General features: G+C 38.5%; 1 protein-coding gene across 1 annotated transcript in view; it reads right to left on the bottom strand.

The window, feature by feature from the left end:
* The window catches only part of LRP1 (LDL receptor protein 1), a 1,167,923-nt gene that overhangs the window by 138,575 nt on the left and 1,011,708 nt on the right, over positions 1-17,640 (bottom strand). The window contains exons 63-66 of the mRNA XM_071663699.1: positions 13,666-13,844; positions 13,285-13,508; positions 8,350-8,535; positions 4,188-4,301 (exon numbers count right to left, since the gene is read on the bottom strand). Of these exons, the coding sequence (XP_071519800.1) occupies positions 4,188-4,301; positions 8,350-8,535; positions 13,285-13,508; positions 13,666-13,844 (703 nt within the window). The remainder of the gene's footprint in view (positions 1-4,187; positions 4,302-8,349; positions 8,536-13,284; positions 13,509-13,665; positions 13,845-17,640) is intronic.

Below are 17,640 nucleotides of genomic sequence, written 5' to 3'. Positions count from 1 at the left end.
GAGCAGTGTGGTTTCAGAAGTGGTAGAGGATGTGTGGATCAGGTGTTTGCTTTGAAGAATGTATGTGAGAAATACTTAAAAAAGCAAATGGATTTGTATGTAGCATTTATGGATCTGGAGAAGGCATATGATAGAGTTGATAGAGATGCTCTGTGGAAGGTACTAAGAATATATGGTGTGGGAGGCAAGTTGTTAGAAGCAGTGAAAAGTTTTTATCGAGGATGTAAGGCATATGTACATGTAGGAAGAGAGGAAAGTTATTGGTTCTCAGTGAATGTAGGTTTGCGGCAGGGGTGTGTGATGTCTCCATGGTTGTTTAATTTGTTTATGGATGGGGTTGTTGGGGAGGTGAATGCAAGAGTTTTGGAAAGAGGGGCAAGTATGCAGTCTGTTGGGGATGAGAGAGCTTGGGAAGTGAGTCAGTTGTTGTTCGCTGATGATACAGCACTGGTGGCTGATTCATGTGAGAAACTACAGAAGCTGGTGACTGAGTTTGGTAAAGTGTGTGAAAGAAGAAAGTTAAGAGTAAATGTGAATAAGAGCAAGGTTATTAGGTACAGTAGGGTTGAGGGTCAAGTCAATTGGGAGGTAAGTTTGAATGGAGAAAAACTGGAGGAAGTGAAGTGTTTTAGATATCTGGGAGTGGATCTGGCAGCGGATGGAACCATGGAAGCGGAAGTGAATCATAGGGTGGGGGAGGGGGCGAAAATCCTGGGAGCCTAGAAGAATGTTTGGAAGTCGAGAACATGATCTCGGAAAGCAAAAATGGGTATGTTTGAAGGAATAGTGGTTCCAACAATGTTGTATGGTTGCGAGGCGTGGGCTATGGATAGAGTTGTGCGCAGGAGGGTGGATGTGCTGGAAATGAGATGTTTGAGGACAATATGTGGTATGAGGTGGTTTGATCGAGTAAGTAATGTAAGGGTAAGAGAGATGTGTGGAAATAAAAAGAGCGTGGTTGAGAGAGCAGAAGAGGGTGTTTTGAAATGGTTTGGGCACATGGAGAGAATGAGTGAGGAAAGATTGACCAAGAGGACATATGTGTCGGAGGTGGAGGGAACGAGGAGAAGTGGGAGACCAAATTGGAGGTGGAAAGATGGAGTGAAAAAGATTTTGAGTGATCGGGGCCTGAACATGCAGGAGGGTGAAAGGCGGGCAAGGAATAGAGTGAATTGGATCGATGTGGTATACCGGGGTCGACGTGCTGTCAGTGGATTGAATCAGGGCATTTAAAGCATCTGGGGTAAACCATGGAAAGTTCTGTGGGGCCTGGATGTGGAAAGGGAGCTGTGGTTTCGGGCATTATTACATGACAGCTAGAGAGTGAGTGTGAACGAATGGGGCCTTTGTTGTCTTTTCCTAGCGCTACCTCGCACACATGAGGGGGGAGGGGGATGTTATTCCATGTGTGGCGAGGTGGTGATGGGAATAAATAAAGGCAGACAGTATGAATTATGTACATGTGTATATATGTATATGTCTGTGTGTGTATATATATGTGTACATTGAGATGTATAGGTATGTATATTTGAGTGTGTGGACATGTATGTATATACATGTGTATGGGGGTGGGTTGGGCCATTTCTTTCGTCTGTTTCCTTGCGCTACCTCGCAAACATGGGAGTCAGCGACAAAGCAAAACAATAATAATAATAATAATATTATCATTATCATTATCATCATTATGATTATTATTATTATCATTATACATAAACAGTGTTTCCTGTGTTAATAATGTCAGGAAACAGACGAAGAAAGAATGGCCCATCCACTCATATACACATACATACACATAAATGCCCGTACATGCACATATACATATCAACATATGCGTAAATATACATATACATACATATACATACACATACATGTACATATATAAACATGTACATAGTCATGCTTGCCTTCATCCAATCCTGGTGCTACCCTGTCCCAAAGGAAACAGCATTGCTATCCCCGCTTCAGCGAGGTAGTACCAGGAAAACAAACAAAAAGGGCCACATTTGTTCACGCCCAGTCTCTAGCTGTCATGTGTAATGGACCGAAACCACAGCTCACTATCCACATCCAGGCCCTACAGATCTTTCCGTGGTTTACGCCAGATGCTTCACATGCCCTGGTTTAGTCTAGTGATAGCACGTCGGCCCCAGTATACCACATAATTCCTATTCACTCTATTCCTTTCACACCTCACCCTCTTGTATGTTCAGGCACCAAATGCTCAAAGGATATATGTGTCAGAGGTGGAGGGAACAAGGAGAAGTGGGAGACCAAACTGAAGGTGGAAGGATGGAGTGAAACAGATTTTAAGCGATTGGGCCCTAAACATGCAGGAGGGTCAAAGGTGTGCAAGGAACAGAGTGAATTGGAACGATGTGGTATAACGGGGTCGACGTGCTGTCGATGGATTGAACCAGGGAATGTAAAGTGTCTGGGGTAAACCATGGAAAGTTTTGCGGGGCCTGGATGTGGAAAGGTAGCTGTTGTTTTGGTGCATTACTCATGACAGCAAGAGACTGAGTGTGAACGAATGTGGTCTTTGTTGCAACCCTACCACACATGAAATGACAATCCCCTCCCCGCATGTGCGCGAGGTAGCACTAGGAAAAGACAACAAAGGCCACATTTGTTCACACTTAGTCTCTAACTGTCATGTATAATGCACTGAAACCACAGCTCCCTTTCCACATCCAGGGCCCACAAAACTTTCCATGGTTTACCCCAGATGCTTCACATGCCCTGGTTCAATCCATTGACAGCACGTCGACCCTGTTATACCACATCGTTCCAATTCACTCTATTCCTTGCACACCTTTCACCCTCCTGCATGTTCAGGCCCAGATCGCTTAAAATCTTTTTCACTCCATCTTTCCACCTCCAATTTAGTCTCCCACTTCTCATTCCCTCCACCTGACACATATATCATCTTTGTCAATCTTTCCAAAGTCTTCACATCTCTCCTCAACTCCCATTTCATTATGAATTTCTAATCTCACTATCTATCTCTGCTCATCAGCCTGGAATTCATGAGGTGAGATACTCTGATGACTCAACACTACATTCCTTCATTTTTTCAAATGCACTCCATTTTCCTTTACTCGATCTAAATCTAGCCTTATAAACCTACTCGTATAAACTCAGATTTAGAAAGGATTCTCAGTGAAGCAGATGCAAAGTAGTTCAGTTTAAAACCTCTAAACCCTAATATCTTTCCACTTCTCTATCTAATGTTTTAAAATCTTTCTACCTATTTTGGTGATTCTATAGATCCATCACTCTAACACAATAAACAATTTAGTATCAACTTTACACCAAATCTATCTCGGAAATCTAACATTACTCAATAGGTAAGTCTGTCTCTAAGAAACTGGTATGCCTGTTCACATGATACGAACTCCTCTACTTTGAACAGATGTTCTGATTATATAAATGGGTGATATGCCCTTATGAGAACGACTGCTATCATATCTTGGGAACTTCTAACAAAATACTTACATGACAAAGTTAACTCCAAATCAATCCATCTTATCAACTCTCTCAATCCAACTTCATAAACTGATCAACTTACAGTGGTGTTGCTTTTTCCCCTCTTCTGTGGATATTACTCTACTTTCTGTAATGTACACCAGGTGATTATAAGCCATGTAGTCCTTCGCACGCCACTGCATCACATGATTACCACGTGGTCAATGGCAAAGTAAGGTTGGGCTATCGTGATGTTTGTTTCCCTTCAACCACTAACCTGCAGGGCTTTATTTTCTCCACTTCTTTTAACATTGAGGTAATTTTCCTCTTCTCTCCTTATTTCTCTTATTCTTTCTTCAGTATCTCTTTATATTTCAATTAAGGGCTGGTCATGATGAAGACTTTTGTCAATAACTGGAATCTTCAATACACACACACACAAAAAAAAAAAAAAATCACTCCTTTGCCAATGTTAATGAGTCTTGTGTTTAGAAGCAGAAGTTTACGCTGTCCCAATAAGTATATTTGTTAAAAACATGTCTAGCATTCCTGCTCTACTTTAGTCACTGATGATGAGTGGGCCAATTCTAGTTATCATATTTAGGTGCATGAGCCTATTTGTTATTATTTCATGTCTGGTAGGTCAAGATGGCACTGCACCCCCGGAAGGTACATAAGTTACAAACATTCAAAATCACAAAAATTACATGTCATTTACCCACCTGCCACAGTATCCTTAGTCATGCCATCTGGACAAATGCACGAGTAATTCTTTGGCCCAGAAATAAGACACATGGCATCCGAGTCACATGGGTTACTTGCACATGGGTTGAACACTGGAAAAAGAAACACTCTCTTACAAACTCTTCAAACTGTTACTTAACATGACTGAAATATATAATCAAACAACTATGCAACTAAAGTAGTACATTATCCATCAATCAACATCATGAATACAATTTTCTGCATTCAGGTCAATGCCATATAAACATATTCATTTAATCAAGATCCAACAGCCTCACTTGAAACATGGGTGAAGCAAGAGCAAACTGCTTGCATTTACATAAACATACATTTAGATATCTGGTTTTGTTATACAAACAACTTGAAAAATTGATCAAAATAGAATAAGCCAAAACATCTCTCTCACATGTGTGGCGGGGTGGCAACAGGAATGAATAAAGGCAGCAAGTATGAATATGTACATGTGTGTATACGTATATGTCTGTGTATGTACATGTATGTATACATTGAAATGTATAGGTATGTATATGTGTGTGTGTGGGCGTGTATGTATATACATGTGTATGTGGGTGGGTTGGGCCATTCTTTCATCTGTTTCCTTGCGCTCCCTCACTAATGCAGGAGACAGCAACAAAGTCTAATAAAAAATAACATAATCTCTCACTCACTGGATGGATTCAACCACCCATAGCAACCATTCTGCACAGTCTTTGTGGCAAAAGATATAAAAAAAAGTATTTGACATCATTCCCTGACACACCCTGATACAAAATATACTTGACACCACCCACCACAATAATGTTAAAAATTGGTCAATCAGCTTCATAGATGGTTGCAAAGCTAGATTCAATCACAATAATTTCACCCCTACAATCCTCAAGCTCTACAATGGAGTGGTTCTTTCTCCAATACTCTTTAATCTCATCCGACATGACTTTCAATCACATCCCACATACCACAATGTAAAAGTTCTCTTATATGTAGAAGACCTCATAATCACATCATGCACTCTGGCACTTCTAAAGCCTACAACAAACATACAACACTTTACGAGCATTATGAAATCTAACTCAACCTAAACAGAATATATGCATCAGAACATAATACATCTACCATCATCCTTTTAACCCCTGACAGACAAAATACTATTTGTACCTTCCCATAACCCTTAATGGTTAACCACACCCAGTCAACAAAACTAACCATGCTGACCTTCACATACAACACACACGACATTCTCTTCCCACAACACAGACATCGATACAAAGACAAAAAGCTTAATGTCCTCAAAAAATTTACTAATACCAGATTTGGACAAGAAAGAAAAAATCCTTCAGTATCCTCCAAAAACAATCATCACTCTAAACTACACATCATTTGCCTGATCATCCATAGTCAAAAACAAATTCATCAAAGCTGTAAACAGCAAAAACTCAGAACCACACAAGTACTCAAAACAATCACTGGCTATCTAACAAATGCTAGCACTTATCACATACACATTGAAACAAAGATTCTCCTAATATAACACCACTACAATATGCTCAGCACCATATTCTTTGCAAAAGCACTAGACCTTTCTCATCAAAACCACTCCATAACTAAACACCAATCCCTAAGCAGAAATACGCAATTTACTCCTGCCTCACTTCAGCAAACCCAAATTATGCAAAAATGACAAAAATATACACATTAAAATGACCTGACAAGCATGAAACAACAACACCCCTAACTCTCTTGCACATCTCCCCAGTAGACATACCCATATCCAAAACTACACTCACTAGACATGTGTTTTTTACCCTTCATCAATTTTCTGGACACCTCCCATTTCTACAACATTAAAAACACAATTCAACATACCACAATTTTTCTCAGGCCCAAGATGCAACTTCCATACCGAAGACACTGATCACTTATTCCTATACTATCCTGCACTCACCTCTTTCAGACATGTACACAACATTACCACGCTCCTTAACCTACAGTGCTGCCCAAAGGACATGACTGGTTTCCTAAGTGCTACAGGAGTTCCATGATATTTCAGTATTTAAAATGGAGATACTTTTTCCAAGATAAAGAGTTCTAACACTACTATAGATGGCAAACTCATCTTTGCATATATAAAGAGACCAGCATATCAATAATACCAATGAGTATTAAGACTTTTTCTTGACTTACGTATTAAGACTTTCTTGACAATGTGATTAGATTTTCATTGTCAACACTTGCAAGCTACCTTTTTCTAGATATTATAACAGGCCACATGTATTCAGCTACAGCTAAAGAACATGTACTCATACCCTTAAAACTAAAATAAAAAGCAATACTAATAAACTCCACAGCTTTCCACAAGTTTGATTAAGTGGAACTTCAAACATTCTTCAGAAGGAACAGTAAACGAGAACATTATTGAATTTCCAACAGTCAATTTGACAGCAAAAACTCATTTCAACATGACCATGGCAAACGTTTATCAGCCACTGTACTATGATAGTCTTGATCAGACTGGAATCATCAGCAGTGCTAAAATGAATAAAAGAGCCAGACACAGGATATGAAGCAGTAGGAAGTGCTACTTATCTGTGATTGGTCAGGACAAGATCAGACATTTTTTTCTGATTAGTCCTGACTGGTTGATGCAGAATGCTTTAGATTTTGAACATCAAAGCATATTCCAAAAGCAAAAAGTATAGCATCTGTCCTAAAATGTTTCTCAAAAGCATAAAAAATGTAAGTAAATTCTTTTGTTACTAGCTACCTCTAATTATCAAGGCCTAAGGGCCTTGAAAGTGAAATTAGAGCTATGGAAGTGCAGCTTCACTTATGTGAAAAAAGTTCACAAACTAATCTTCACAAAGTTGGGCATTTCAAATGCTCTCCAAAGAATATATATTGTGGCTGAGATCCTTTAAAGCCTGGAGTTTCTAGGAATGATGCACGAGTAATAGCTTGCTCTTAAAATAACCCAAAGAAATGCCACTTAAAAATATTAGCTCATCCTCTACAGCCTTAAAGCCTAGACCAACCTTCACCTCCATGAAAATGTATGTTCTAGTTGGCATACACTGCCAATGTTAACAGTTTCATAAGAAACAAATACTTAATGTGGTGTGTATTCCTGAGCCATCTCCATAGCCTCCTTACACTCCCGAGGAAACTTAGTTGCAGCAGCACAGTCAGCACTGGTAGCTCCACTTAGTAACAGTATGATGCTTCCTTAATTGGTCAAACTATCCCCTAAATGCTAAAAAGGGCTTATCAACTGAAGATTCACTGTGGTCTCATCTACATTGCTTCAGTGCCTTGGCAGCTTCAGTACTTTCTCACAAATATGCCAGAGTTTAGAGGTACTGGCTTTTAATTCTAGTCCCTGATCCATACAGCTAACTTTTTCTTTCTAAAACCAGGTTCCTTGCTCATATCTTAATCTTGGCTGAGAATGCAGTGGACTATTCAATTGCACTAATAATTTTTTCTGCTTTCTTACTGATGATGTGTATGCCTGACTTGTTCAAGTTGTATGCCCTGTCAAGTGTTGAGGCCATTTCAGTTTTTTTTTAAGTCTTCTCAATACCCCCTACTTAATCTTTTGTGGTAACATCTTAAGCTTTTTTGCAGGGGAATCTTCACTTGGAGAAGAACTTGAAAGATGCTTTGGGGGAGTATATACCTTAGAAAAAATTAAGTCCAGGAGTACAACAGACATCTTTAAAGAAATAGTTCCACATGGGTATCAGCAGCATAAACATTCTGGCAGTGTCCGGGCAGCATGTGAGATATTTGCCATGATACACTGCATTTGTAAAACATGATACACAATTGTGTATCTATGAATTTTAGGTTACTATAACTGAAATTTGGGTGGTAAAATCTAAACTGCATACATGCAGATTTGGTTCTTGTGAACTTAGCATAAATGGAAGTAATAAGTAATGTGTGAAAACTAAGTTATCCATATTTCTCTCCCTTTGATGACATAACAGCATTTCATGAGGACAAAAAATCTTAAGACTCTACCCACAGTGCTAAATTAGACAATCACTACCAAACAAATTGATGCCCCTAATATACTTGACATAGCAAGATTTTTTTATGTGAAACTTCTCACCAAGAGACTATCTTTAGTAAAATACTTACATGAGCTGTCTTGCTTCTGCTCCTGAACAATGACAAGATCTGATATCTTGATTGGGTGCTGGGAAATGCGAACCATATCTTGGCTGCGGTACCCAAACTTGTTCAAACGGTAGACTGTGTTAGTATCTTGAGTGATGAGATAAATCATATCCTCAAAGACATCTAAGTTACTGGGTAAGCCTTCTCCTAAAAGAGAGAGAGAGGGAAAAACTAGGTTTTGAAAATCGAAACATCTTTTCTTTCCAAGGTAGTGTCCACCAAGCATGAGATATTCTTTAGAATATTTTCTATGAAATTCTGGGTAAGAACCTTCTAACCCTCAGTGTTTCCACTGAGTAAGCACAGGCATTCTCTACCCTTCATAATCCACTCATCCATGGCAGTAGCAGCTCAATTATTTAAGGCCCACCTTTGGCCATTGTGAAACCACCACAGAGATGATATCAAGATCTGACTAATTCTGGCTACCTCTCAGAATTTTCAGATCGTGAGATAATCCTGGAAGTGGTAACAGCTGGTACAAAAACAATTTTTGAAAAAGAGAAGGGAAGGCAGGACAAGGTAAGAAAATCAGGAGAAATGTTCACGGGACATCATTTGAGGGAGAAAATACTTTTCATTTTTCAAAAATACATTTCTCACCTCTTTGGTCTGTTCTGTGAACACAAAAGCATACCCACATTTTGGACAGGAAGAACATACAAAAAATAAAGAGGAAGATGGAATGAAAGAAATGCTTCCTAAATGGTTACTAAAGGCAAGAGAATCACCAAAGAACACCTCTGTGATTAAGGAAAGAAAAAGGATTGATGGATGTAATCAAGATGTCTAGAGATGACCAATAATGGTTACATTTGTTTTGGAGTTATCTAGCTAGCCAGGATGTACTCAGATTGTCTAAGAAACTCTACAGTAAATTGGAATTCAGAAAAGTATCCATCAAGCATGACAGACCAAGGAAAGACAGGAAAGAAAGCAAAGAGTACCATTGGAGGGCAATAAACAGATGCCAAATTATGGCAACGGGACTGACCATCCATGACAGCCAGTGCTGCAGAGATGTCAGGAATATTATGTAAAGGTAATGATAGACTGATAGTACTGTATACACATACAGATGGATTAGTATGTTCATGGTAAAGAGCCAAAATCACAATATCATATAAGGTAAACTGCTTCTTTTATTGTTGGAGCTGTGGAAACAAAGCTTACTAATGGGATAAAATCACATCTTTTCTGTACAGATGAGCACATAATAGTAAGGAGGGAAAGAGCACACAGGAGGAGGAGGATTGGCTCTTCTAATAATAGGTAACCCCATTAGTTTGAAGGAACAGAAAAAGATGGCCCATTCATACAATATATATAATGGGAAGGGTAATTGTATGGAAGAAGTGCTAAGTCTAAAACAAATATACAATGATAACAACAAATGAACAATTAGGATGGAGCATAAAGCAGTAAAATATACACTTCTCAGAGAAGGTAAAGTATTGATAATGAAGGATTTCATTTATAAGGAAATAGACTTGAGGGATTTTGATTCTCGTAGTGACAGGACATCATGGAGACACAAGTTCCTAGAGAGTGTTCATGAGGAGAGGGGCTAATTCATCCATATTACTGCATCATGTCATCACACAGACCAGCATAGATACTAATTATATCATATATGATACATCATTTGGGAAAAAAAGATCATGTAATGCAGTGAGGTAAATGAAGTTACAAAATCAGAGATAGGACAGGAATTGAGGAGGGGAAATAATCAGGGAAACTAAACAAATTAACAATATCTATGTAACACTGATTGGGAAATAAAGTTCACTGTTCAGGAACCAGGGTATTGTAGAAAAGGGTTCTGTGAAATTTATACTGAAGAAGTCGGAACATGTGCACTTTTAGTCTCAAATACTGAGGGAAGGATATGAAAGAAGAAAGAATGGTTTAATCAAATATGTCAAAAAGTAAAGGAGTTTTGGGATGTGCAGTGGCAGAGATACCGGCAACACTCCAGCCACCCAGCTTATCAAAGGATTAAGAGAGTAAGGAATGAGTACAGCAGAATAAGAGAGGAGGAATATAGAAATTCTGAAAAGAGGACTTTGGATAAAGCAGGGGAAAATTCAAAACCTTTCCATAACTTCATCTGAAGTTGATTGTCAGTTCAAAAGCAGCTAAGCTGATTACAATATTCACTGAAGTTGATTGTCAGTTCAAAAGCAGCTAAGCTGATTACAATATTCACAGTGAAAAAATAATCAACGATGATGTACACATATACAATGAACTGAACAACATGTTCAAGAGTGTTTTCACAGCCCGATAACTAAACAGCTAGGGTGGGATTGACAAAGAGGATATATAGGTCAGAGGTGGAGGGAACAAGGAGAAATAGGAGACCAAATTGGGTGTGGAAGAAAGGAGTGAGAAAGATTTTGAGCGATCAGGGCCTGAACATACAGGAGGATGAGAGGTGTGCAAGGAATATAGTGAATTGGTACGATGTGGTACACTGGGTTCGACGTGCTGTCAATGCACTGAACAAGGGCATGTGAAATGTCTGGGGTAAACCATGGAAAGGTCTGTGGGGCCCGGATGTGGATAGGGAGCTGTGGTTTCGGTGCATTACACATGAAAGCTAAAGACTGAGAATGAACGAATGTGGCCTTTTTTATTGTCTGTTTTCCTGACACTACCTCAAGAAGCAGGGGGTAGTGATGCTATTTCCTGTTGGGTAGGTTCAGTCCACTGACAGCATGTCAACCCCAGTACACAACATCATTCCAATTCACTATTCCTTGCATGCCTCACATCCTACTGTATGTTCAGGCCCCAATCACTCAAAATCTTTTTCACTCCATCCCTCTACCTCCAATTTGGTCTCCCACTTCTTGTTCCCACTTCAATCTTTTCCCACTCATTCTCTCCATATGTTCAAACCACTTCAACACACCCTCTTCTGCGCCCTCAACCAAACTCTTTTAATTTTCAAGAAAGCCCTTGTTTACTCACATCCATTCTCTATTTGTTATATGTAATGCACTGAAACCACAGTGCACATCCACAATCACACTTCACTGGAAAGATTTCTCCCATGTTCTTTATACACCCACACATCACTCTATATACTACATCATTGCAGTTCACTATATCCCCAAGATGCCTTTCACCCTCCTGTATGTTCAGCTCCCAAACACCCTAAATCATATTCACTAAAACCTTCGATCTCCAATTAGGTCTCTTCCATCTCCTTGTCCCCTCCACTACTGAAACTAAAATCCTCTGTTAATCTCTTCTGAATCATTCATCCCATATGTCCAATCCATTTCAGTACACCCTCTTCACTTTTCTTAACCACACTACTCTTATTACCACACTCATTGTAAGCTTTTATTACTTAATTGATCAAGCCACCTCATACCACATGTCCCCCAAGGATTTCATTTCCAACACATCCAACCTCCTCTGTACATTCTCATATATGCCTCACATCCATACGTCATCATTGGGACATACCCATTTTTGTCTCTCTTCCCACATATTCTTTAATGATCCCAGAACCTTCACCTCCTCACCCATCTAACAACGTACTTCCATTCAACGGTTCCATTCACTACCATGTCCACACTCAAGTATCTAAAACACTCATCTTCCTCCTATTTCTCTCCATACAAACTCACCTCAACTACTCTGTCCTTCTTCACTGCTAAACCTGAAAACCTTTCTTTTATTCAGATTGATTCTCAAGTTCCTCTTTTCCCACTCTCTCCCAAACTCAGACACCTTCCTTCTGCAGTTTTTCACTTGGATCTGCCACTACTGCAGTGTCACCCATTAACAACACCTGACTCTTCCCAATTCCCCCAACCCCTACAAACTGCACTCTTACCCCTTTCCCTAAGACCCTTGTAGGTTTAAGTGTTAACAGACTCCATATGCATAGGGTTGCACCACAAGTGACAAGTCACCTTTGGCAAAGTTATATCACTGTCTATGAATCAAAAGTTGCACTGTCTCATGAAGGAATTTCTCACTCAAAAGGAATTCAATAATTCTCTAACACTTCTTGCACTGCCACCCCAAAGTTGCAGAAGCCTCACAAATGGGGTCCTTTGCTTTAGGAGTACAAGTCATACCTTACCTAACCTTATTTTCCTTCCCTTAAATCCCTTCCACTGCAATCAGCAAGCCAGGGAGAACCATAGGTTGAGGAGTTTGATGACAATGTGTGTTTGTCTGAGTGATGCAAGTGCAGGACAATTTACGAGTAAGTGCTCAGTGTCTTCAGAATGTTAATAACATATATAACTACATATAAGCATCCTAAATCATGGACCATAACACACATAGAGTGCAATATTCTCTTTAACTGAATATCATATGTAAAAAAAGAAAAATTATATTGATGTATGGGATGAAAAATGCCAGTCTGGAAGCAAACATACTGTCATCATATGATCCCTGAGAAGTCTAAGCTGTCAAGAGGCCAGAAGAAGTAGGCTGATGACATCTCTATGGCAAAGTTAAAGTTAAGCCCAAAATAAATGCCACTACTACAATAGCCAAGGGTGGGGAAGGCCAAAAATACTGAGGATCATAGGTCCTAATCCTGATTTTCCAAGAGAATATGCAAAAAATTTTCATGACTACATGATAGGCAATGTAGGAGAGAAACATCTCTGCATTCATCTTACGTCAATGCTACACTAAAGTATGAGAAATCTATACTTATAACACATATGCCTAACTCATACTTTCCAAATATTTCTGCAATGGGGTGACAAGAAAAATATTATTCAAATTTTGTGATCATTCTAAAGTTACTAGAATAACACATATTTTGGAAGCTGAAATATTCTTATAATATTTTCTAAATTTTCTGTTTCATAAACCATGCAGAGGACAACATTACTAACAAATGAGATTTCTTACCAGGTACAAAGTGTTTTACCAGATGCCTATCTGAGCCATCAAGTTTCACAGTCTCTATTTTATTGGTCTTGATGTCTGCCCAGTAGAGTCTTTGTGTTGGATAGTCAATGGCTAGCCCCACTGGACCTTGTACATCACGATACACTAAACGCTTTTTATTTTGACCATCCATGTAAGCAACATCAATGCCTGGACTGAATCCCCAATCAGTCCAAAACAACTGCCTGAAGAAATATCAAGACAGCCTATTAGTTATAATTCTATGCAGACAAGAAATAAGAAAAAGATTACTGGGTGCAGCTTTACTCAATCAAGTAAATGAACCTTAATCTGACACTAAAATCATATATTTCATCAAAAATCATGTCACACAGAACTTACCCAGACTGTGGATCAACTACAATATCATGGGTCTGTTCTAAGTCTGTAGAAATTAGAGTTGCTTTCTTTGATCCATCCAGTGACACTGCCAATATTGTCCTGTCCCCAGCATTGACAACATAAACAAGTCCTGTAACCCAGTCAACAGCCACACCTCGTGGTTTCTTCAAATCTTTGAGCTGTAATTTTCAAGAAAAAATTAAAGGAAAGTAAAGACTATCTTTTACCTAAACAAGAATGTTTCATCTTCATTACATTAAATACCTTTTTGGATATCAATTATTCAAAACAGAACGTAAAACATTAGAAATCATTCCCTTAACAAAATTGCACCTGATTACAAGGCTCAATAAATGAATAACCAGGCAGGATTTACTGAACAGCCATCCACAAAAATATCAATCCATCAACTAGCAGCTAATCATGCATGAGCCAACTTATCATGTTATATGAGGAACAGTTTGCCTTTATAAGAAAAAAAATCATTGCATCATCTAAACAAGAGATGAGTTGGTGGGAACTCACATGACTCAATTCAAATAATCTTCATAAAAGTAAGATGTTGTAGGAATGGATGTACCAAAAAGTAAGCTACTGAGAAAAGGGATGATACAGCCATAGAGGTTACTGATAGTCCAAAAATTGGTTGCATGTACATACTTTAAACCTGCTGTAGTATGATGTATAATCAAGTGTTATCTTTGCCAACAAATTTCCTAAAGACTGTTCATAAGGATAGCTTCATCAACGACTCTACCACCATTTGGAACAATTAAGTATTACAGGTCTGAAATGATTGGACTAAAATATTTCTTGATATTTTAAGATACTTTCTGAGTCATTATGCATTTCATAATGATGTCAAAGCAATATACCTTTTTATTTATATCCCATCCATTGGCACCAGATATTTCAGTTCATATCTCATCTGCTTATACAAAAAACTCTTAATTAATAGCTTGCTCCAGCCACAGTTATCACTGGTTTTAGAGATAACTATCGAGCAAGGAGGTTATAAACCTCAACAGATGTTTAATATGGATGAGATGGGCTTAATTTGGAAAAAAAAAATAAAGTGAGGCATGACATCCACCAATAATGAAGGGAATACTCCTCTAAGGTTTAAGGCCTACAAAGATCTCTCCGTACTTCTTCTGGGAAAGAATGCTACAGGAAATTTCAAGCTAAGCTACAGCAAGTGTTTCATTTATTTTCCAAGAACAATGGAACCCCATACATAATGTTGGGATGTAAGAACTCCTGTCCTTAACTAACTTCTATTTCTATCTAAGCCTTATAAAATGAAAGCCTAACCAAAGTTAATTAAAATCATCCTTACTCTTTACAATTCATTAGTTCATTTCCATCTCGCATTCTGTTAAGCTTTGGTCACCATACCTAAAAAAAAAAAAAAAAGATACAGACAAAATGGAGAGTGTGCTGTGTCAAGCTACCAAGATGATTTACAGAATAAGAAACAAATGCTTTGAGAGCCAACTACATGACAACTCTAGCTTAGAAAAGAGGTTAAGAGCCAATATGATACAAGAATTCAAAATTATCAAAAGCTTTGATAATCCTGATCTAACAAGGAACTTAAGACTTGCTTCATCCGATTTCACTTGTAGTAATGGATACAAATTTGTGGGCAAGTGTTTTACCTCAAATGAAGAGGAGTACTTTTTCTTCAACAGGATTGTTAATATATAGAATGGTTCACCAATCAGAGTAGATGGTAGTAGTAGCACAGATATGTTTAAGGCTTGCTTAAGATTTTGTTTAAAGCTCATAACTTACATTTTTGCATTTCCTTTGTCATATTGCCAGTCTCCAGGATTTTCTCCTTGAATTATGTTTCTTCCAACTTTTACCACATCAATCTGTGCCTTTCTGATATCTTTTATTATCACAAAAAGCCATGAAAGGACCCAATGGTCTGTTAATGTTTGAATTCATTTCTGATATCTTTTATTATCACAAAAAGCCATGAAAGGACCCAGTGGTCTGTTAATGTTTGAATTCATTTTTCATCCTCTGTATTACCTTTCTTACTTGTACACATACCTTATTCTCCCAGTAAAGTCTCCTTAATGAATTTAGCAACATAACATTTACCTCATATATTCATTACACTTACCATACTTCTTTCCAAATCCATCAATGTTACATACAATTCACCCTTATTTTTTTCCCATATTTCTCACACACATTCCTCAAAATAAACCCTTTGTCCACACATCCTGTCTCTCCTGAAACCACAGTGCTCATTGCTCTTTGACAGTCAAATGCTCTGTACATGTCACCACCCTCTCAATCACCTTTCACTTATTCACTTTACCAAGCAGCCTCAACAGACTTAAACCTCTGTAATCTGAGCACGATCTTTTGTTCCCTTCCCTTAGAATTAGGGTAATATACATATACTGTACCAGTCCTTAGGCATCTCACATTAAGCTATAAAAGTGTAAAATAACCTAAATTACTGATAAAAAACACTACCACCCTCTTTCTCAAGATTGTTAACTGCAGTCCTGTCCACTCCTGCTACTTTTCCACACTTCATCTTATGTATGGCTTAGTGCCTCCTCTCTTCAATAATCTTATTACAAATCTCTCACTATGCATGCCAGTTCACTCAAACACCACATATATGCCATCTTGTCATGGGAGTTCAATAGTCCATCAAAATATTTATTCCATCTCTTTTTCAGTCCTTAACTGCATGTTATCACTTCCCATCCACTATCTTGTTGCCCTGATTTGAATTCTTGTTCTTTCTTGTTCTATCGACCTATCTATATCTCTGACACCTCTTCCCTTAAGGAACTCCCATAAGAACTGGCCAAGGAAAAAGTCTGCACCTACCCCATCTTTACATACCTCCCTCACATATGCCATTCCACGTATTCTTCCACAACTTCTCTCCCTTCACACTAATCCCTTTATTTGTACTATCATAATATCTCCTTGTAAATTCCCAGTCTTGCGCTCTTTCCACAAGTATTAAGTTTCACCCACTGTACCACTCCACAACAAATTCTCTTTGCATTCCCTGCCATACCACATCTCTCATACACCCCTTCATTTCTTCCTTCATTCCATCTAGTGACACTACATGCTCTTCTCAAATAACTAATTTCCACAGACTGGATTCTTGACATCTGTGACTTATTCCATGTCAATGTTTTGGCTGCATAGGTCAGGGTTGGAAGGATCATGCTATTCCTTAATCCTCTCTTAACTTCAATACTTACGCATGTACCCTTCATTATTCCATAAAGTAAACCAATGACTCTTCTATCCTGTACTGCTCTCTTCCTTATCTATCTCTCCTTCCACATCATATATATTATACTTTGTCGCTGTCACCAATGTTAGCGAGGCAGCGCAAGGAAACAGACGAAAAGAATGGCCCAACCCACCCACATGCATATGTATATACATACATGTCCACACATGCACATATACATACCTATACATCTCAACATATATATATATATATATATATATATATACATATATATATATATATATATATATATATACATATATACATAAGTATACTTATGTAAGTAGGAGAGATGGCCAGAGAGCGTTATTGGATTACGTGTTAATTGACAGGCGTGCGAAAGAGAGACTTTTGGATGTTAATGTGCTGAGAGGTGCAACTGGAGGGATGTCTGATCATTATCTTGTGGAGGCTAAGGTGAAGATTAGTATGGGTTTTCAGAAAAGAGGAGTGAATGTTGGGGTGAAGGAGGTGGTGAGAGTAAGTGAGCTTGGGAAGGAGACCTGTGTGGGGAAGTACCAGGAGAGACTGTGTACAGAATGGAAAAAGGTGAGAACAATGGAAGTAAGGGGAGTGGGGGAGGAATGGGATGTATTTAGGGAATCAGTGATGGATTGCGCAAAAGATGCTTGTGGCATGAGAAGAGTGGGAGGTGGGCTGTTTAGAAAGGGTAGTGAGTGGTGGGA

Source organism: Panulirus ornatus, chromosome 1 (assembly GCF_036320965.1).
Source record: "Panulirus ornatus isolate Po-2019 chromosome 1, ASM3632096v1, whole genome shotgun sequence".
NCBI classification, from domain to species: domain Eukaryota; kingdom Metazoa; phylum Arthropoda; class Malacostraca; order Decapoda; family Palinuridae; genus Panulirus; species Panulirus ornatus.
Note: the sequence above shows the minus strand (reverse complement) of the source record. Positions and strands in the feature narration are given on the sequence as shown.